This window comes from Pseudopipra pipra, chromosome 8, assembly GCF_036250125.1.
Source record: "Pseudopipra pipra isolate bDixPip1 chromosome 8, bDixPip1.hap1, whole genome shotgun sequence".
In the NCBI taxonomy this organism is placed as follows: Eukaryota; Metazoa; Chordata; class Aves; order Passeriformes; family Pipridae; genus Pseudopipra; species Pseudopipra pipra.
This window is the reverse complement of record NC_087556.1, coordinates 35,890,815-35,911,871: the sequence shown is the minus strand read 5'-3', so window position 1 is coordinate 35,911,871 and position 21,057 is coordinate 35,890,815. Positions and strand designations below refer to the sequence as shown.

The window sequence follows — 21,057 nt, the reverse complement described above, 5'->3', positions numbered from 1 at the left end:
ACAAATTTTGGTGCCCAGTTCCTCAGAGAACACCAAACAATCTCATCAAAATGCTTTTAACAAAACAGTGGGTTGGATTAGGAAATCCAAACAATATTTATTAAAATTAGGATGGGTTGGCTGCAGTATTTCTTAAACTCTTGAGATTGAAACATCCTACTTAAATGTTCAGCTCCAGAAGTTGACTGCTTTGAATGGTAAAAGTAATAACATGATATATTTTTGAGGATGCTGTCCCTTGTTTTTATTGTCTGTGCTGGGATTTTTAAGAGCCTGGTCCTCAATAGAAAGAGTTTGTCCTAGAGAGTTAGAAATAGCATTTAGCAAATATGGCCTGGACTCTTTTTCATTCACAGAGAAATAAAAAAAGCCATTTTTTTTTTCTTTCAGATTAAAGAAAGCAAAGAGAAAGAGAGGCTGGAGAAGAGATTACTGGAGGAGTTGTTCAAAATGTTCATGGATTCAGACTCCTTTTACTACAGCCTGACCTATGACCTGACAAATTCTGTGCAGAGACAGAGCACGTGTGAGAAAACAAACTTATCCCTGTGGAGGAAAGTAAGTGTGTCCTGTTTGATTCTTCCCTCTGGGAGATGTGCTGCTCCATGATGTCTGTGCTCCAGACTTGACTGGTCACACTGCTGCAGGCTAAAGCAGAAGTTGTAGCTCCTTTTTCCACTTCAGTGAAAACATATTTTCTGTGCTGAATTGTGCAATACTGTTAAACTGTAACAAACCTTTGTGCTGGCTTTGACCAACATCATTTGTGTAAATAATGGAAGTGATTTTAAACCAGAAGCCTCTTTCTTGGTGTCTTTGAACTGTCTCTTTCCTTGTCTTTCAAGGTAACAAAATCTATCCTTTTGTTATAAAAGTGAGCATCTGTCCCATTCTGCTGTATTTCAAGCAGCCTTTACTTAAAAACATAAAACCTGAGTATGAGTGTAGTTACCAGTGGGTTTGGTTGCTCAGGCAGAATTTTGGTGAGCTGAAGAACTTGAGCTGATAAAAATACTTTACCTTTAGTCAAACTTGCTAAAAGCTTCTATGTAGGAACTTTGCCTTGGAACATGTTTAGTGGAGACTCTCCAGAAACACCAGTTGGGCCTCTGGTGCATGACAGGGCCCAACTTCAGTGCAAGGAAGAGGAACAAAAGCCTCCAGCAGCGTGACTGGAGCTGAACTGAACACTTCTGAGACCTGTGTGTGCACCTGCAGTGAATAAACAACTGAACTCGGGTGTCTGATGTTGCAAAACCTGCCCTTTTTTGTCTCAAACAGGTTGATGACAGATTCTTTTGGAACAAGCACATGATTGAAGATCTCATCAGCATCGATGTGAGTGTTTGATTTCTGAATGTATTATGAGAATCATTCTTTAGTTTTAGTTGCAATGTTTACTTAAGTGTTCTGAAGTTTGCTTGAGAACCTGCTTGGCAGACAGGGCAGGATTAGGGCTGTGCCTTCTTCCCCCAGCCTTCTAGTTAGCCTGTGATTGTTGCTAATGAATGAACTTCAACTGAATTTAAAATTTTACTACTCTAAAACAATGTAGAATAACTTGCTGTGATATTTTTGTGCTGACTTCTGAAGTTGAATTTAAGTTGTATTCATCTGTGAAGTGGATTATCCCTGGACAGAGCTGAGCTTGATAATAAGGAGGAGCCAGAAAAAAAGTAACTCTGAATTCCAAAGTTTTCTTGAGATGAGATTTTTGTTTTCTGTAGTGGAGAGAGTAGTGTTTTCTCCTTAAACAGAGTAGCTGATCAATGTAAAAACAGTGTAGAACAAGTTGTTCTGAACAGCTACTCAGAGCAAAGAAAACATTTTCCTGGCTAAGAAACACTTAAAGAAACATAGAACCACCATTCTTTCTTCAATATATGATCTTCCTTCATTTTAACTAAACTTGGAGGTAAAGGATTAAGTTACTAACTATTGTATGCCAGTTTAGGCCAAGTCTTATGTTCTTTAAAGATGACAGCAGACATCTTACTTTATGCTCTGCATCTTTCTCATTAATAATTTAACATAATCAAATGGTTATGGAGTTACACCAGGGTAAACCTGGATCCTCTAATAATTTGTGTGTGATGCAGGAGTTTAGTTGTATTTTTCATGTTCTAAGATATAAATGGGGATATAAATGATATAACCTTGGGGAAAGAGCTGACCATTGGGGAATCTGGATCTCAATTCTATTTAAGAAATTGGTGTTTTAGGGTGGCAGAACCCTGAACCAGTTGATTTGAGTGCTAAGTCGGCCCCTATGAAGCTTATGCTGGTATGTTTTGCTGAAAACAGGTTAAAAACTACCCACCTATATAAATGTGATATAATAGATGCCCACATAGAGGTTGTAAAACTACCTTAAAGCAGAAACTAGGTGATAAGTTACCTGTATTTCCTGTTCTATCTGAACTGACTATCCTTGACATGGGAAATTACTACTTTAGGCTTTTAGTGTGATTAAACATCAGATATAATGCTGTATTGAAAACTCTCTTTGGGTAAAATTGAAAAAAAGAATTTCTTTTTTTAAAAGAAATTTTAAAAATTTTTTCTTCTGTCCATGGATAGCTGAGAGCAGAGGAGGGCTTTTTGCCTTGCCTTGATTCAACGTGCTCCATCTCCACAGAAAAATCTAAAGTTGTTTTCTTTCTTCCTCCTGATTTAAAAGCCCTACAACTGATGGAGGAAAAATGCTGGTACCACTCACAGAAACAAGACAAGGATATGGCAAACATTGCTTAAAACACAAAAAGCATGAGAAGCAACTGTTTTATAAACATGGAAAACGGCAGAGAGAATTGTAGATGATAAATGTTTTTTTGTACCCTTCAGAATGCTGAAGTGGACTTCTGGATCATACCCATCATTCAAGGATTTGTGCAGATTGAAGAACTTGTGGTAAACTACAGTGAATCTTCTGATGATGACAAGAGCAGTCCTGAAACTCCTCCCCAGGAATCCACGTGTGTGGATGACGTTCACCCCACCTTCCTGGTGGCGCTGATTTCCCGCCGCAGTCGGCACAGAGCTGGTAGGCAAGCACAGGCCAAGGCTTTGGGGGTGTTCCTGAACACTGCAGAGGGATGCTTTGGCCTTGCTGCTGCTGGAATAAGTCAAATAAGGTGCAAGGCAAACATAATTCTTCCCTGTGCTTGGGATCTCGGAAAGAAAGATTGAACCGCTCTACAATTTACTGGGTCCTGTTCAGCTCTGGCTTTTCAGGCTATTTGATTTTTATTGAGATATTCTCCATTGTGTCCAACTGCTTTCCTGCACAGTCAGGTTTTCAACATGTCATAAAACCAAGAAAAAAACCATGGAAAGCTTACCCTGGTGTGGGACTGCCCTTTATACCACTGCTCACTTTTATTTAATTCAGTTCCCAGGAACATTATTTGTCAGAACAACTTGGAGTAAATACTTCAGAGTTTCAGGGTAATATCTAGTTTACAGTATGCCTTTTTAATACTAAATTGTTACACAGATACAGGAACTGAATTGCAGAGGGGTAATTTGTTATTCATTTGCTTTTACTGTTAATGTCACTGTGCTCAGTTGATTTCTAGTCCAGAGCACAAAGTGTGCAGAACTTTCTCTCTTGACACAAAAAGATTGATTTGATAAATTGAGGCAATATTTTGAAGAATAGTTATAGGATTGTGTGTTGGATTAATTCTGTAGCACATACTTTTAGCCAAGAGTTCAATGTGCCTTTATTTTTGAAATACTATAGTTAACTCCCCCCAAAAAAACCCCAAAACAGAGGAAACACTGATTTAAAAGCTAAAGATACTTCTGTGTTAAGTATACTTATTTTTTTTATTTATTTGTGAATGATTAAGTTTGGGTTTTGGTGTAAGAGCCACTATTGGTGGCAGAGCATAATTGAAGGGTATCTGATGCTTTAGTCTAAAAGCCTGTCTGATTAAAGGCTGTAATAGTGCTTTGACAATCCCCCTCTAAAGGTCCCTAAGTAGGTATTTTGCACTCCTTTCCCTTCCCTATTTCTCACCTCTTCCCTTCCCTCCCATACTCCTTAGATAGTGCTGTTGAGCCCTTTTTCCAGCCCTCTTATTCCTTCCCTGTCCTTTGCTACCACCTGCTCCTTCCTGAGATAGTGATGTCCTCTCCTTTGAGAAAAGGATCTGCAAACACTTCTCTGTTCAATGAGCAGCTCAGGGCTGGCTGGGCATAAAACTGGGTAGCCAGGAGTGCGTTAGCTCTTCCTAATGTGCAAGTTACAATAAGGAGGGGGAATCTTCTGTTTTGTGGGACTTCCTGGGCCGCTTGTGGGATCTCTGAGAGGTGGAGTAAAAATGGCCTTTTAGGCTCATGGAAATATTGAGCACTAAAGTAAAACTTTATGCTAAATGTGACAGAACAGGAGGGAATGTATCATTAATGGTGGACTAGAGATTATCTTTGACTTTGTGGTGCTGCTCGTAGTATGTCAGTAAATAAACTTTATCCATATAGTCAAAATAACTTTTGAGAAATAAACCAGGACAGGAGTGACTTCCACCACTGATGATGGATTTTGGCTAGAGCCTGTGTTAGTGTTGCCAAAAACAGCAACAAAAGTTACTAATGTTTAAGTCAAGCACTGAAATATTCCTTTGACCATTTCCTTCCTCCCAGGAATGCGGTACAAAAGGAGAGGTGTGGATAAAAATGGAAACGTGGCAAATTACGTTGAGACAGAGCAACTGATTCATGTTCACAACCACACTCTTTCCTACATCCAAACCCGAGGCTCTGTGCCTGTTTTCTGGAGCCAGGTTGGATACAGATACAACCCACGGCCCCGCCTGGACAAGAGTAAGTGTTGGGGTGGGATACCTGAGGATCACAGTTCCCTTGGGAAGAGATGCTTATGTGTGTGGTGCACAGGGAAAGGGATTAAGCAGGCCTATTAAAAATTTAAATTTTAGTCCCATCTCCTCTGCACAAAAAGCAAAAGAAAGCAAAACTGAAGTTTTTGCTGTGGTGGAACAGCAATGTCGAAGTTGAGCAAATCGATGAAATGCCTTTGAAAGGAATTTTGTACAGTGTGTCTTCAGTGAAGCTGTCTGGGTTTTCTAGAGCACAGATTTAGGCACAGTTTAATACATCAAACAGGACCTGACTGACTGCTGAACAGGCTGTTTCTGTCTAACACTGCTCTGCCTTGTAGGTGAGAATGAAACTGTGCCCTGTTTTCGTGCACACTTTGAAGAGCAGCTGAAAAACTACAAAAAGCAGGTGAGTGCTACGTGATAAAATAGTAATCTCATGAAAATGCAGGGGATGGAGGTTAATGCTTTTAGTTTGTTTTTATTCCTGATGTGTTGTGGTTTTTTAGAAGCTTGTTTGTGACAGTTTGTAAGGTTGGTCCGTAAATAGAATTCTAATAGGTTTTTCAACTGTCTGTAAGTAAGCTCTGAAAACAACTTGTGGGAATGTGTAAACCCTACTCCTGTGTACCTGTCCTGTGAATTCAGAGCTTCTCTGGATTAAAGTTAGTGTAGGCAGGGAACTGTTAGAGCTTATTTGTCTTGGGTACAATCTAGCAAAGACTGTAACTTCAGCAAGATTTCCTGCAAATCTTTTAACTCCTGAGCTGTTTGTTATTGCATGGTGTGTATATCTGAGCAAGCTGTGTAGCAGATGACAAATGTTAACTAATTGGACTTTTGAACAGGTCATTATTAACTTGGTGGATCAAACAGGCAGAGAGAAGATTATTGGAGATGCTTACCTTAAACAAGTTCTTCTCTACAACAGTGCAAACCTGACTTATGTTTCATTTGACTTCCATGAGCACTGGTAAGAAACCTTTGAAAATGACCCTTTGCATCTTTTTCTATGAGCATGAGAGGAGAGTAGAAGGGAGGAGAAAACATTGTTATTGTTATTATTATTGTGATTTCTATTTCTGCTTGAAACACTTAAACAGGAAGAATACACTTTGTAAACTAAAGCACTATAAAATTTTGAGTTTGGGTAACCAAGCACTGCCATTTGTCATATTGTGTCCCTGACCTGTTAAATTTGCAGTTATTTATTGGGCAAAGCTTGATTGTCACACATTCTAAGCAAGAGAGTTCCCTTAGACATGCTGTGAATGTAAAGCTGTGGCTGACCTGCTTTTTCAAAGTGTGCAGCTTTCTGCTTTTAATTCTTCTCCACTCCTGTTTCTCTTTATTTTTTCTGTAACAACACGATGGGTTCTTTCAGGACCCTGCTGCTGGTTTTTCCCCATAAAATACCCTAGATTTTAATTGAATCCAGCCCAAGCAGTGGCTGTTTTCCTGCCTGCACTCTGCCATGCTCTGGTGCAGTGCTCCCATGCCCCAGCATTTCATCTGTCCCACAGGCCTGGATTCCTCCTGCTTCCCTCCAGCTGCCTCTGTGTGGGAGTCAATACGGGCTCTAAACTGTTTTAATCTTCATTTCTGAACGTAATCTAGGGATTGCATCTGGCCTGGCAGAGCATTACTGACTCAATAAGTGTGTCATTAGTAGATATTGGCAGGGGGGGTTGGGAAGGGAATAGTGATGGCCTGGAGACTCCTCTAGGCCTGTTGGGTCCCTGAATTGATTTGATGCTTAATCTCTTGTTTGAAGGAGTTTTTTTTTTTATTCCTTCACTTTTCTCCTAAAAGCTTCTGTGGTGACCAGGACTGTTTCTTTTTTGCAAACTGAGAGCGAGTGAGTGCAGAACAATCCCAAAAACCAACCTGGTGGGATGGGGGAGGAGGGGGTGATGTGTGGGGGTGTTTTCTGTGCAGTCACTGCTGGAGCAGGACTCATCCTCCCCATCTCACATCTACACTCACTGCTTTTGAGACTGTGACTAAGGGGAGAACAGAATGTTGCACATGATGCTGCACATTTTTATTCTTCCTTATGGAAATAAGGAAATTCTTGAGAATTTAACTATTTTTTTATCCTCTTTCCTTGGATTTAATGGTGAACTGTACTTTAGAAAAGTTCTGAATGTTGGCTCCTGTTTCAAGTTTGCTGCAGGAGAGAATGCTTGTCTCTCCCACTTAGCCAAAACACTATCTTTGTGAACATTACAGATAAAATAATTAAAGTCACTGCTCTAATTCAAACTAACTTTTGTGAAATTCTGCATTTTAGCCGAGGAATGAAGTTTGAAAATGTTCAAACACTGACTGATGCCATTCATGATATTATTCTTGACATGAAGTGGTGCTGGTAGGTACTTAACTCTTCTTAGACCACTATGGAAAATTTGTTAAAAAAAAAAAAAAAACAAAAAACAAACCCAACAACAAAAAACAAACAAAAACCCCCCAACAAACAATTGATATTTGGAGACCTTAATCTTGTCATAACTGGTATGCTTTATATTTCTTTTCTGGTGCCCAGCTTGTGTGTCACAGTTTGTGTTCTGCAGTGTTGGTGCTCTAGACATGTAACAAAAAATTCTCAGATGTTGATTCCTGCCCAGGGCTTTCTTCATTTAACACTTTCAGGGTTTCTCATATTTAATGTGAAACACTGTATTTGACCCACAAACCCTAGAACACCAACCAGCCTTATGTTGAAACCAGTAGTTGTGTTTGACCTTTGGTTTGTACTGATTAAAGGACATTAAATGGATGTGCTGCAGTCTTCAATCAGTTACTCTGATCTCACTGTTCATTTTTATTGGCTTCTGTATCTGAAATTAAATGCCTTTTCTCTTGAAAGCTTGTATTATATATGCAAGAGTTGGGATGCAATTAGATGCTGAATTCAAGTTTATGGCCCCACTAGGATTTATTTGACATCCAGCCTAGATTAAAGTGGAGGATAGGTTGGAACAAGAGGAGTTAATTCAGGGTGGGGTGTGGCTGGTGATGAGTGCAACTGTAAATAGTGTAAAATCTCCTACTGTTTATAGAAGCTGATCAATTACACTGCATTTTAAGTGTCTCAGTGTGCTTTTGTTCTCCTCCTGTTGAAAGGGTTGACCAGGCTGGAGTGATCTGTAAACAGGAAGGAATTTTTCGAGTGAACTGCATGGACTGCCTGGATCGTACCAACGTGGTGCAGGCTGCCATTGCCAGGGTGGTCATGGAACAGCAGGTGTGTAAAGTGGGCACTCTGTCAAGGGCCAAGTACCTCAGAACTTCATTGTTATTCACAAAGAAATCTGTGGGTTTGAAAAATGCTAACCTAACCTCTACTGAAAAGAATCTTTGTGAAACACCTGGAGAGCTCGAAGCTGAAAGGAATAACATGTAGAAATACAAAGCTGGAAATCACTGTAGAACAGTGGTGCCTGGTGTCCTCCTTCAGAAAGGAGGTGACTGACTGTCCACATCTTGGAGAGGATTGTCTTGGTTTGATTTAGTAATTTTAGGCAGTAATACAAAGTTTAAAAACAAAACATCACGCCCCCAAATCCCTCCCTGAAATGAGAGATTAAGGGACTAAAATCCAGCTGGAAGTTGGATGCTATCTTAGCTGCTTTGAAGTGAAAGAAATACTGTGATGCAGCAAGCAGGGAGATTAGTTGTCTCTTCTGTGTTTAAAGGAATAATTAATTCATGATGTTAATATCCCTGATTGGTGTGACTGTTGTGATGTGGATGTTAGGGAAGGGATTTCCAAGCAGACTGAGGGTCCTTCCTTTAGTCATGTTCCTCTTTGCCCTGCCCCTCATTTGCTTTTTGCTATAGAATCTGTGATTGTCCTCCCTTGTGAAGACTTCATAAATACAGTTCTGTCAGAGACTTAATGCAGATTAATAGTCCTGGAACTGAACTTTAGAAGGCTCAGTTCCAGCCCAGCCCAAACTGAGCAAACCTGACTGTTTAAAGGGAAGGAGAAAGGACAAAGTGAGTCCTTCAATAGGATGAAAAGTGAGTGGCTCTGACCATTGTATCTGGCAGTTCTTGTTTGTCATCTGCTGTTCTGGTCTCCTGACATGGAGTATGGAGAGCAAGGGGAGGGACCTGCAATCCCACAGTTGTTTGGGAACAGGATTTCTCTCTAGGGTAACTCTCGAGTTCAAAGGCAACCTTTCAAAATCAGGAGTGTTACAGATGGTTGTGAAGAGGCTTCAGTGATCACTGAAGTATTAGTGATGTGCTGCATGATTCTGGTGTTGTAGCTGAAGTGCCTTGGAATCAATTCATGACAGAGCAGTGCCCTGACCTTTGCAGGGTGAATGACATGAGTGTTCCATGTGCCTCACCTTTGCTCTCCCTTGGAGCCACAGCACTTGCTTTCTCTCACCTGGAAACTTTATAGGGCTTTCAAAGTCAGTGAACAGCCTTGGATCAATTGTCATTGAACTTGCAAAGAGTGATTGAGCATTTGCTTTTGGTTGGGAATTGTTTGCCTATGATCTATTCCAAGATATATCCCTTACCATTATTCCAAGTTAGTGACTGCACTGCAGTTATGGCTGTGCAGCTTTACCAATTCAGTGTCTGTAAAAAGCCTAAAGTTTATATTGTACCCAAGGCTTTTATCTTGGGGAAACTGAAGTACTGGTTGTCTTGAAGAGTAAGATATCTCACTTTCAGTATCAACGTTAAACAGTAACTGTCCAAAATGTGCAAGCATTAATAATAAACCAACAAAAGAAGCTGTTTTTTATTTTCAGACCCTTGAGGTCATGAATGCCTTTGCAATAGAAGACATATTAACTTGTTTATGCATGTTAAAGTTCTGTGATGCCTGTTCTTTTGATGGTTCTCCTTTGAAAAATTTCCTGTATCTTGAGCAATCTGCAGTAACTCCAGCTCATTTTTTTTGATGGTTGGCTCCTACATTCATAATTAATATGTTAATGCTGCCTCCAGTGATATGATGCCTAGCAATGAATTAGTGATTCATTGCTTACAATTAATTTCCTCTGACAAATCAGCAGAGTGAGCCCCTTTTTCAGATCACAGAAAGTTTAACGACCGAACGCTCGGCGAGCGTTTCCCTTCCTTTTATCGAGCTCTGACACAGAGAACGACCCTTATCTCGGACGTTTTATTAACACACACATGTCAAATTCCAGCTCAAAAAACTGGGTGTGATGCCCCCTGAGCAGCCTTTGCCCGTGAAGTGCAACAGGATCTACCAGGTGATGTGGGCCAACAACGGCGATGCCATCAGCCGGCAGTACGCCGGCACCGCCGCCCTCAAGGTAACGGGGAAGGGGCCTGCTGGTGCCTGATGATGAGGGGAGGCTGTGACAGGTTTTATGTGCACCAGGAAACTCTTGTCTATGTAATAAAGCCAAATATTCTGCCTGGGTTTGTTTTGAAGAGGCTTCAGAGTAGGAGAACGTTTTGTGTGGCGCTCGGCGCCAACCGGAGAATTCCGATTACCCAGTGTCCCATGGCACTGCTGGCTGTGCTTTAACTGCATCCTCCTCATGTCTGCAGCAAAGCAGAGCTGAGCTGAGAGTGTAGGATATATATTAACCAGGACATCCATTTAAATTTTAGCAGGGCTGTAGTTACACTTTCAGCACTCCTAAGCAGTTATGGTACTTCAAAAATACTCCGAGGGTCTGAAGATGAGGATGTGTAGGTAGCAGGGTGATATTAATTACTTATACTTTCTAAAGAATGTATTAGTTGTAATTAGGAAGAAATTCTTTACAGAAAGGGTGCTCAGCCATTGGAATGGGCTGCCCAGGGAAGTGGGGGATTCTCCATCCCTGGAGGTGTTTAAGGACAGACTGGATATGGCATCAGTGCCATGGGCTGGGAACCACAGCAGGGTTGGATCAAGGGTTGGACTGGATGATCTCGGAGGTCCCTTCCAACCCAGCTGATTCTGTGATTCTATGAATGCAGTCTGTTTACCAAGATCAGGCATGAAACTCCTTACTTTTTAACTCCTGCTTCTTTGAAAAGTCACAGAATTTGAGGTACTTGCTGTGTGTTTAAGTCACTGGTGGAACAAATTTTACTATTCTTTGTATGTGGCATGAGAAAAATCATTATGGTGGAAATGCTTCTGAGATCCCTCTTTAAACCTCTACTGAACTTTGATTAGTTTATTTTAAAAAATTGTAAAAACCAGCCTGACATGCTTGTCTTCATTATGTATATTTAACTTTATCTGAAGCACAGACCTCCATTTATAGATCTAGATTTTCAGGCCTTCTGTTTGAAGATTTCTCTATTTGCTATTGAGGTTCATGAATTAAATTCTTTTTAATTGTGATATTTCTTTCAATTTGAAAGTGAAACACACTTGAAATGTTCTTCAGAGTAGTTGACATGGCTTTTAGAACTGCTCTGTGCCAGTGCTCGGAGTGTCTCTGAAAATAGAATCCTCTGATGAACTGTAACTACCAAAACAGCTTTTTATTCAAATTCTAAGCCTTCTGTGGCCTAGAAACTGGCTTTTGTTTCTGAGGTTGTGAGGATATGTACTGTTCTCCTTCAGGATGTTCTGCTTGTCTTGTTCTGGTAGCAAAAACATAAAAGATGAAAACCATTTTTCAGTAAGCTCCAGTCTTCTCTCTTGTTTCAGTAGTGTTCCTTTTAGGTTAAAGGTATTCAAACATCACAATGACTGACATCTTGAATGTTCTACTTTAATGTTAGCTGGCATGTGTGTCCAAATTTCTGTTTCCCATTGCATCCTAAATCTGTTGAACACATAAGATTCTCTGCAAAGTCAATGCCCTTTGAAAAATCAGTATTTTCAACTTCTATATGAAATAGTTACTTGTGGGTAGTTTCTGAGTTGTCACCTGTTCAGCTCTGAGTCTCAGAATGCCACAGGTTTTTGAGCTGAGCCTGCTGTTCTGCAGGTGCATCTGTGCATGATCTGCATGTTCTGTGTGACAGGGGGACTTCACCAGGACTGGGGAGAGGAAGCTGGCAGGGGTGATGAAGGATGGAGTTAATTCTGCAAACAGATACTACTTGAATCGTTTCAGGGATGCTTATAGGCAAGCAGTCATAGGTAAGAGTACAATTTCAACTAAGCTGAACTATGGTATTTAGAAAAGTTCATTGAAATCATCTTGGCTTTATCTTTTGACTGTATTTTTTTTTTTTCATCCTGAAGCTTAAAAGCACCTTGGGGGTAGATAATGTTCATGTCTGTGTGATGGACACCATAAGAAACAGTGGTTCTCCATTTGGAGATCAAACAACAGTCAGTTCAGAGGGTTTGTGTGCAGTGGGACTTTGTTTTAGCATTAAATGTCTTGTAGTGTCTCTTTTTTTAGATTAAGTTAAATTTATGTAGCAGGTGTCTCTTAAAATGTTTTTCACTGAAAGCAGTGTAATACCTACTGTGGCAGCATTGTATTCAGAAACACTACCAAGAGCACCAGTAAATATGAAACATTTGGAAGGAATTTGCTGTCTATCCCTTTTAACTTGCTTTCTGGTTTGGTGTTTGATGGGTTTCATTCAGATTTGATGCAGGGCATCCCCGTCACAGAGGATCTGTACTCCATATTTACCAAGGAGAAGGAGCACGAAGCCCTGCACAAGGAGAACCTGAGGAGCCACCAGGAGCTGATCAGCCAGCTGCTGCAGAGCTACATGAAGCTGCTCTTACCAGATGATGAAAAATTCCACGGGGGTTGGGCACTGATTGACTGTGACCCGAGGTGGGTTGGACAGTCAGAATTGCTCAGCTGCTGCTGCTCTGACCTGCCTGTTGCTGCTGATGGGAAATGGGTTTGGTAGCTGGGCTGGCAGAACACAAGTGGACAGTTCCACAGGATGACAAGAGTCCTTGAAGGGTTTGAATACTTGCAATTGGAAAAGAAAAGGTCCTCTAAGCATGTGCTTTTCCCAAAGTGCCATTAAAATGGTACCCCTTTGAAACATCACCTGGAAATGCCTTCAGTCAGTTCATGTTGCCAAAACTGGGGGGTACCACAGGGAGAACTTCTAACCACCCCTAGTTCTAGAGGGGCTGCTTGAGGAGCTGTTGCTCCTTATTGATTTATAGGGAAAGTGTGACTTGACTTTGGAGCCAGATTAAGTTCTTGGGGAATGAGTCAGCATAGGAAAGTCTAGATTTCTCTTTGTGAAAAGTAGTGGGCATGAACTAACTCCCCTCCTTATCAAGTTCAGAGTTCACTGGCTTGCAAAGGAAAAATAGTGGTGAGATCCTCTGCAGGTTAAACTTCAGCATCTAAAAATAGCAGAGCAGGTTGTTGTGACAGCTATTCAGGGCACAGACTCATCACCTTCACTGAGTCTGAGGTATTTTTCCATTTGTCTGCTGGCATTTTTAATAGCTTGAGGGTTTTTTTGGGCCTTCTGCTGACCTATCTGAGCTATTAGGCAACTTCAGGTTTGGGGGAGGGTGTTGCTTACATGGATCCACTTATTGTAGGTGATCACACTGTGGCTTGTGAAGTGGCCCCCCAGTTACTGACCCCCCTAAGTGGGTTTTTCAGGGACTCTGAGCAGGCAGCAGCACCACACAAGATAATGGGCCATAATCCAAACTTCTTGTTGTAACATGTGTTGAATTCTAAAAGAGTGTCCCCAGAATACACTGGGCAGGGGTTACAGTTCTGCAAATAAAACCTTCTCCCCTGTGTTTATTTTTCTTCCCTTTCCTCAGTCTCATTGATGCCACTCACAGGGACGTGGATGTTCTGCTGTTACTTTCCAACTCTGCCTACTATGTAGCCTAGTAAGTCACTGCTTTCTCTTACTATGTGTAGTTTATTTCTAGGAGCTTTGATTTAGATCAGTAGGAAGCATTAAATCCTGTTTCTTTTCTCCTAGTTATGATGATGAAGTCGACAAGGTGAATCAGTACCAAAGGTTAGGTCTTGAAGCTCTGGAAAAAATAGAAATAGGTAAGAAAATAATCACCCTGTATCTTTTTTGAATGTTCTTAACAATAGCTGAGCCCTCATCAAAGCATCCTGCAGATGGATTGAAGCAGCAAGCCTGGATGTGTGGCATAAATGCTGGGCAGTTCACCAGGACTGGACTTTCTTGCTCTTAACAGATGCCAGAATTATCTGTTCCCTCCCAGGCCTGGCTTTTGCTGCTGTTTGAAATGGAAACTTTGATCACTGCTAGGGTTCTAAAGTTTTCCCTCTTTCTTAAAAGAACTAGGGAATCATCAAACCCAATTTCATTATTTATCAAACAACTTGATCAACTTCTGTAATGAGTCACAGGTTTGTGCATTCACTGCTCTCTTTCTTTGATCCAAAGGCAGCACCTGGCTTGGAATTGCTCTTTAAATCTGCTTCATAGCTTTTTAAGACTTCTTTCTCGAGGCTTGATGATAAACATGCTGTTACAAAATCACCTTGTTATGCTCATTTAACTTGGCTATAGAATGTACCATCTGCAGGCGAAATCCAGCAGCTGCTGCTGGAAGCATTGAGGATGTGATGGCTTTGACTTTTTTGCAGATGAAAAAGAGAGGGAAGAGAGAGAAGGGAGGGAAATTTTGTGCCCCCCTGCTAGAGTTTAACCCTCCATTACACAATAGCCAGTGATTTCATCATGTCCTGGCTGTAACTTTCCCTGTGTCTGTGCAATTTTTAAGAATTCAGTGGCAAGGTCTCTTACCCAGCACCGTGGAGATTTGTGACACATCCTGATGTACAGAAACATGATGTAGAGTTGAAACATCTTCATCTACAACTTGTGTGGTGCTTTAGATATAAGCAGTGCACTGAAGAGAGCTGAAAACTTCATTGCATCCCCCTGGTAGAAATGTATTAGCTTTCCCTTTAATCCTTGCAAGAGCATTCCCTAAAAAACTGCAGGATGTAGAAGGTGTAAAACTTCTATTTGTTGTAAACCATCAGGCTGGATCATACCAGACATACAGGGAGTCTAATTGCTTTTTTTAAGTAGTTGATTGTTTAGTTATTGTGAAAATCTTTCATTTCAAGTGTCTAAAGAAAACCTGAAGCTTTTTGTGCTGACAAAGGCTGTCAACAGGTCCATATATTTAGGTGGAGTCTCTGCAGCATCTCTTTAGTGTTTGGTTAAAGATTTCTAATCTGATTTTTCTCTCAGGGCCTGAGCCTACTCTCTTTGGCAAACCCAAGTTCTCTTGCATGAGGCTGCATTACAAGTACAAAGAGCTGAGTGGGTATTTTCACACCCTCAGAGCTGTGGTGAGAAACCCAGAAGAAGATGGAAAAGGTTTGTTTCATGTGGAAAAGCTTTAGGTATAAAAGTGCATTCTGTATCCCCCTGTTTATCTGGGAAACACTTGTTCCATGGCTCTCAAAACTTGTCCTTCTTCAGAAGTTGTTCTGATATAATCCAGTTGTGCAGGGTGGGGAACCATAAAAAACCCTCTGCGTGGCTTCCTGGGTCAACATGTGGATGTTACTGTTTTAATAGAAAGAAAAATAAATTCCAAATGCAGCTTTAAAGCAACATGTCTCCTAGAACTGGAGACATTTCCCTGTCCAGGTCTTTACTGCTCCAAAACCTTACAAAATGAAGTTAAAATGAGCTCCTAAAAGAAGTGAAGAAATTGATTTTTTTTTTTTAGTGAAATCAGTGTCTGGAAATGTTCTTGCTTGTTGTTTAACTGAATTAAATGAACACTAATAAGGGAAAAAATATCACTTCTTACCTGGAGCACTGAGTTTTGTCAATAGGGATTAGAATAAATACAATTGCTTCTCTTCTTCCCACAAATGAAGCAGTGTGCCAGTGATTCACTAAGAACCAAGTATTTAGGGATCAAGGAGAGTCTATTTAAGTTTATTTGCAAGCTTGAAATCTGAACTGCAACTCATAGGGTGAAAGAAAAAAAAACCCAAACCCCCAAACTTAATTATGTTAAAATTAGACTTAGATTGTGGAATCTGGGATTTTAGGGGTGTTTTTAAAGGTCTGACAGGCTGCTGCTTGGATTTCAGACACTCTTCAGTGCATTGCAGAGATGCTGAGGATCACAAAGCAGGCAATGGGATTGGATGTGCCCATCATTGAGAAAAAGCTGGAAAGGTGAGTACATAAAGGATGTGGATGTTCTGTGTCCACTCCTGCTCTTCTCAGGGGCAAACCACAATCATGTGATGCCTAAAAGAAATGTCCTAAAAGGACAGTGGGGTAGAAGTAAGAGGCTGGTCCTGTTTTACCAGTTCAAGTGCCATCTCTTGCATTATTTTGGACACTTGCAGTTTAGACTGTATGAACTTAGAAAATGTGCTGTGTAGCACAGTTGTACTTTGTCAAACAAAAACTATTCAGGCACACATTTCAATAACTTTTTCTGCTCTGGGTTATTGTGGTACTATTTCAGCTTCTTTTCCCAGCTGAGCAGAAAGTGCAGCCAGAAAATTTTGTTATTTTTTTACAGGTATTCCAGAGGGAATATTTGCTAAATCTGGCTACTGAATACAGTGTACACAAAGTCAAGGGTACAAAAACGGGGAGTTCAAATCTATTTTCTTCCAAAATTAAAGTGTCTGGAGAAACTGGCTGTTCCTTCTTTGGTTACTGTTCTGTATCAACCCTCCTTTTGTTGGTTTGAGCTTGATTAGCTTATATGGGTACAGTATTAGGTAAGGAAAGGATTAAATTAATTTATTTATGTGAGGAAAGAATAACCTAGTAACTAAATGTCCATCTCTACTGTGGAAATAGACTGGAAGACAGTCAATACTTGGTGTTTATAAAAAAGCTTGTACATTAGAGATTTATTTCTCTCTTCTAGGAGGAGCAGTAAACCCCACGAGGACATCATTGGCATTCGGTCTCAGAACAGAGGCTCCCTGGCCCAGGGCAAGAATTATTTGCTCAGCAAGTTCTCCTCCCTCAACCAGAAGGTGAAGCAAACCAAATCCAACGTGAACATGAGCAACCTCCGGAAGCTGGGCAGCTTTGCTAAACCCGACGTGAAAGTCAATTTTTTAAAGCCAAACCTGAAGGTGAATCTGTGGAAATCAGACAGCAGCCTCGAGACTTTGGAGAATCCGGCGGCAGATCCCAAAGCCCAGAGTGAGTCTGACACGGAAGGGTCGGATAATGACTCGTTCCATTCCGATGACTTCCTGACTAACTCCAAGTCGGACGAGGACACCCAGCTGACGGACTCCCTGGAGAACATAGGCCCCACAGACTACGTGCTGCCCAGCTGTGGCATCATCGCCTCGGCCCCGCGCCTGGGCAGCCGCTCGCAGTCCCTCAGCAGCACGGACATGAGCCTCAGCATTCCCGTGCCCTCTGAGGGGCAGGGCTCCCAGGCCGGCCGCTCCGACGGCGAGGACATTGCCATGCCTTCTGCTGACAGCTCAGACCTGGAGTTTGCCAAGCCCATGGATGTGTACTGCCAGAGGTTTGTGCAGGATGCCCAGAGTCAGGGCTCGGATGTCCTGCAGGCCGAGGCTGGTCCTCAGGAGCCCCATCCCCCAGCGACCCAAACCAGCAGGGACGCGCCCGAGGCGGCGCAGACCAGGGCGGAACCTGTGGGAGATGTTCCTTCCAGGCCTTCCAAGCTGGATGTCCCATCTTCTGAGCCAAATCCTCAGCTCTTAGCTGTTGGTGGGACTGACTTCAGCAAATCCCATAAAAGCCCCGGCTCTGTGCCTGGGAACCCCGAGACAGGACTCCACACCACTCCCTCTCCCGCCGACGGCAGCGGCAGCAGAGCCGTGTCTCCCTTCGCTAAAATCCGCAGTTCCATGGTCCAGGTTGCAAACATCACCCAGGCAGGATTGACTCAAGGGATTAACTTTGCTGTGGCAAAGGTCCAGAAGAGCCCTGCAGAACCAGAAGCTTTAAATGAAATCAAACAGAAAGAACTGAGGGAAATGTTTACGCAGTGCCAGACGCGGATCATTCAGATCTAGTCGCTAATTCAGGAAGTGTTCTTCTGCTTGTGGCTCTTAATAAAGTACTAAAAAAAAATGATATCAGGACTCACTGTGGCATGAACAGCTACTGGATACTGGGATCCACAAGAGGTGACTTGTTTACAGGCAATGAGAGGTGCAGATGAATTTGGTTCTGACCAAGCTTGAGAATTCCCTCACAAGGTGAGACACACCAGTGAACCCCATATTTAAACAGGTAGCTTAGACACTGGGACCCAATAAGCATGCTGTCTGTCTTAGATGTGTTGCACAGTTATTTTTTTGGAGACTAATTTTGTAGCTCTTCTGAATTATGTAGAAAGTATTTATACTACCAAGGTGATACTGCACTTCTCTGACCTTACTTACCTTGCACTACACCAGCAAAATAACCGACCGGTAAATGACATTTTATTTATTTTTGGACTAGAGTTTTTACTTGTTTTCACTGAGGTTTTAGATGCAGCTTTCTCTGAATTGTGCCTCTACAATGGGAACCGATGAGTTTTTGTTGAATTTAAATACTTTAATGAGAAAGTGAGATTTCTTTGCTATCCTTTTTCTTTTCACACATCCTGGAACACTTTCATCCTGGAGCCCAATCTGAACTATCCGTGATCCTGCAGTGCAGATTTCTTCTGTAGATTGGTTTTTTTTTCCTCCCTTGAGGTGAGGGGAAATGAAACAAATGCCCTTGAGCTGTTTTGCCCATGTTAAAGCAATTCTTATTTCCTTTTTTTCTGAATTCCAAACTCTGCCAGTTTGCTCTAATTTTCTGTGTCTGTGTAAAGCAAGACAAGATCCCCGCCTGTCAGGCCTTGTGTCCCTCTGTGCTGTGACTCTTTTGAAGCTATTCTAACTGCCAAGTCCAGACAACAGCTAAAGCAGAAGGCCAGGGTACTGCTTCCTGAGATCAGTGTTGCATCAGAGCATAGTTGTGAGCATCTAATCAAGACCAAATTCATTCCCTGCTCCAGCTTTGCAGGATAAAGCTAAGCATCAACTCACGCTGGGATAAAACCTCCCCTTCTCTCCGTGTGTCAAAATCCATGGAAATGCTCTTTCCCAGAACTGCCTTGCCATGCCATGCTAGTCTAGGACATGCTCCAAGAGCTGCTGTAAGGCAGGACCTTCCTGTGCTGTGGTTTGTGCCTGGAACCACCCTGGCAGCCCCAGTGCCTCCGTGTCTCATCCCTGTGCTGTAGATAATCTGCACGTGGTGTCCCCACAGCCTCCTGTCCTGGGGTGGGGTAGTTCTGTGTCTTAGGACTTGTAGTGTGTCTGAAACGACTTTATCATCTAACCCTGACAGTCTGAAACTTTGATAAACAAATTTGATTTATTTATTTTATTAAAAAGTGATGTGGGTTTGGTTTTTTTTTTTGAGTGTCTATACTTGTGGCGATATTTAAACTTCAACTACTGCTGTATTTTAATGTGAGCAATATACATGAGATATTTTAATAAAAAAAGGTGGAATCAAGGGATGGTTTTGGTATGTGATGTTGAGGGGTGTGGTGCTCCAGGGCTGTGGGGGTTTGTTTCAAAGGTGGGTGGGTTCTCTGGGCTCTCTCTGGGTTAGGAGCCACAGGATGGTTGCAGTTGGGAGTGCTGGGGGTCCTCATCCCTCTGCTCAAGCAGGACCACCTGGAGCTGGTTTGCCATGACTATGTCCAGGTGGGTTTGGGGTAGCACAGGATCAGTTAGAAAAGACCCCCAAGATGAGTCCAACTGTTCCCCCAGCACTGCCAAGCCCATCACTAACCCCTGGCCCAAGTGCCAAATCCTCAGGGCTTTGAACTCCCTGCAGGGATGGGGACTCTGAGCAGCTGCCCAGCGTTTGACAGCCCTCTTGCTGAAGAAATTTTTCCTTATATCCAATCTAAACCCCACTTGGGGCCATTTCCTTGTTCTATTTCCTGTTCCTTGGGAGAAGAGACCAACCCCCACCTCTCCCTACCCTCAACCTGCACAGATGGAGATTTGACTCCCCTCTGAGCAACCTCTTCTTCTTCTCAGCCACCCCTGTGTCCAAGTGTGTCCAGAGTTCAGGGGGACCCTCCTGTGGGTGTTTGTCCCAGCCTGGCTCTGACCCCTCTTTTCTCCCTTCAGACACCACAGACATTGGGATCCCCTGGCAGGGACACAGACATCAGTTCTTTGTCCTTTCCTGCTGTTCCAGCTCTGGTCTTGGGAAGAAAAAACCAGTCACAGACACATTTATGAGGGGACTCCTTAGAAAATGCCTCAGCCTTGGTGCTTGTAAAGGTTCTGTACAGGGAGAGGAAATTGCAAATCCTTGGCTGTTATTTAGGTGGGACAGACACTGATCCCTACAAATACATGGGGATTTTTAACACAGTCCTGTAGGGCAAAGCAGCTAATAGCTCTAAAGTCACTCTGATATTCAAAAAATATGGCTTAGCCAACAGTCTGGGGCATAGCTTGGGAAAGAATTCCTGAGCTGCTGTATTGGGTCATTGCTCAGTGATCCAAAAGTATCATGTCATTGAATCACTGAAGGGTTGGAAGGGACTTCAAAGATCACCCAGTGCCACCCCCTGCCATGGGCAGGGACACCTTCCACTAGCCCAGGTCACTCCAAGCCCTGTCCAACCTGGCCTTGGACACTTCCAGGGATCCAGGGGCAGCCACAGCTTCTCTGGGCAACCTGTGCCAGGGCCTCCCCACCCTCACAGGGGAGAATTCCTTCCTAATATCCAACCTAAACCTGCCCTCTGTGAGTTTAAAGCCATTCCCCCCTGTCCTGTCACAATCCCTCTCCAGCAAAATGTCCTTCCAGCTTATGAACTATCCCCTACTCACATATAAATAAGTATACTCACATACTGGAGATGGCAACATGCACAAAACCATCCTCTAACCCAATCTTGCAACTCTGCATTCCAGCCCTGCTGCCTTTTGAAGAGAGATTTCATTTCCTTCCTGTATTTGTTCAGTTGCTTCACTTCACAGTACAAGGCAGATGAAACCATGAATATTCATTTAGTGATTAAAAAAAAAAAAAAAAAGAAAGAAGCTTTAAGTAAGTGTTTTGAAAGGGCTCAAGTTTAGGATACACAAATACTATGTTTCATAATACTCATTGTGCAGAGACAAAATATCCAGATTGGCTGTACAGCAAAACCATCATAATTAGAATGGGAAAAAAGCAGCAAAAAAGGGGCTTCCTGTTCACATGATCTCAATCATGCAAAAAACCCAAGTAAAAGTGGTCTAAGCTTAATGGAAATTTGGCAGGAGCCTTT

At 42.2% G+C, this 21,057-nt stretch overlaps 1 protein-coding gene across 4 annotated transcripts in view; it reads left to right on the top strand.

The window, feature by feature from the left end:
• The window catches only part of INPP5F (inositol polyphosphate-5-phosphatase F), a 278,232-nt gene extending 258,961 nt beyond the window's left edge, over nt 1-19,271 (top strand). For 3 of the 4 annotated variants that reach the window (XM_064663652.1, XM_064663653.1, XM_064663655.1), the window contains exons 5-20: nt 391-558; nt 1,282-1,338; nt 2,845-3,043; nt 4,651-4,830; nt 5,186-5,253; nt 5,693-5,817; nt 7,138-7,215; nt 7,971-8,091; nt 10,025-10,153; nt 11,817-11,934; nt 12,394-12,592; nt 13,564-13,635; nt 13,731-13,804; nt 14,991-15,119; nt 15,851-15,938; nt 16,651-19,271. In XM_064663652.1, coding sequence (XP_064519722.1) covers nt 391-558; nt 1,282-1,338; nt 2,845-3,043; nt 4,651-4,830; nt 5,186-5,253; nt 5,693-5,817; nt 7,138-7,215; nt 7,971-8,091; nt 10,025-10,153; nt 11,817-11,934; nt 12,394-12,592; nt 13,564-13,635; nt 13,731-13,804; nt 14,991-15,119; nt 15,851-15,938; nt 16,651-17,785 — 2,940 coding nt within the window. In that variant the 3' untranslated portion in view covers nt 17,786-19,271. The remainder of the gene's footprint in view (nt 1-390; nt 559-1,281; nt 1,339-2,844; nt 3,044-4,650; nt 4,831-5,185; nt 5,254-5,692; nt 5,818-7,137; nt 7,216-7,970; nt 8,092-10,024; nt 10,154-11,816; nt 11,935-12,393; nt 12,593-13,563; nt 13,636-13,730; nt 13,805-14,990; nt 15,120-15,850; nt 15,939-16,650) is intronic. The other variant, XM_064663654.1, reaches the window with a different exon arrangement.
• Nucleotides 19,272-21,057: the final 1,786 nt, after the last annotated feature.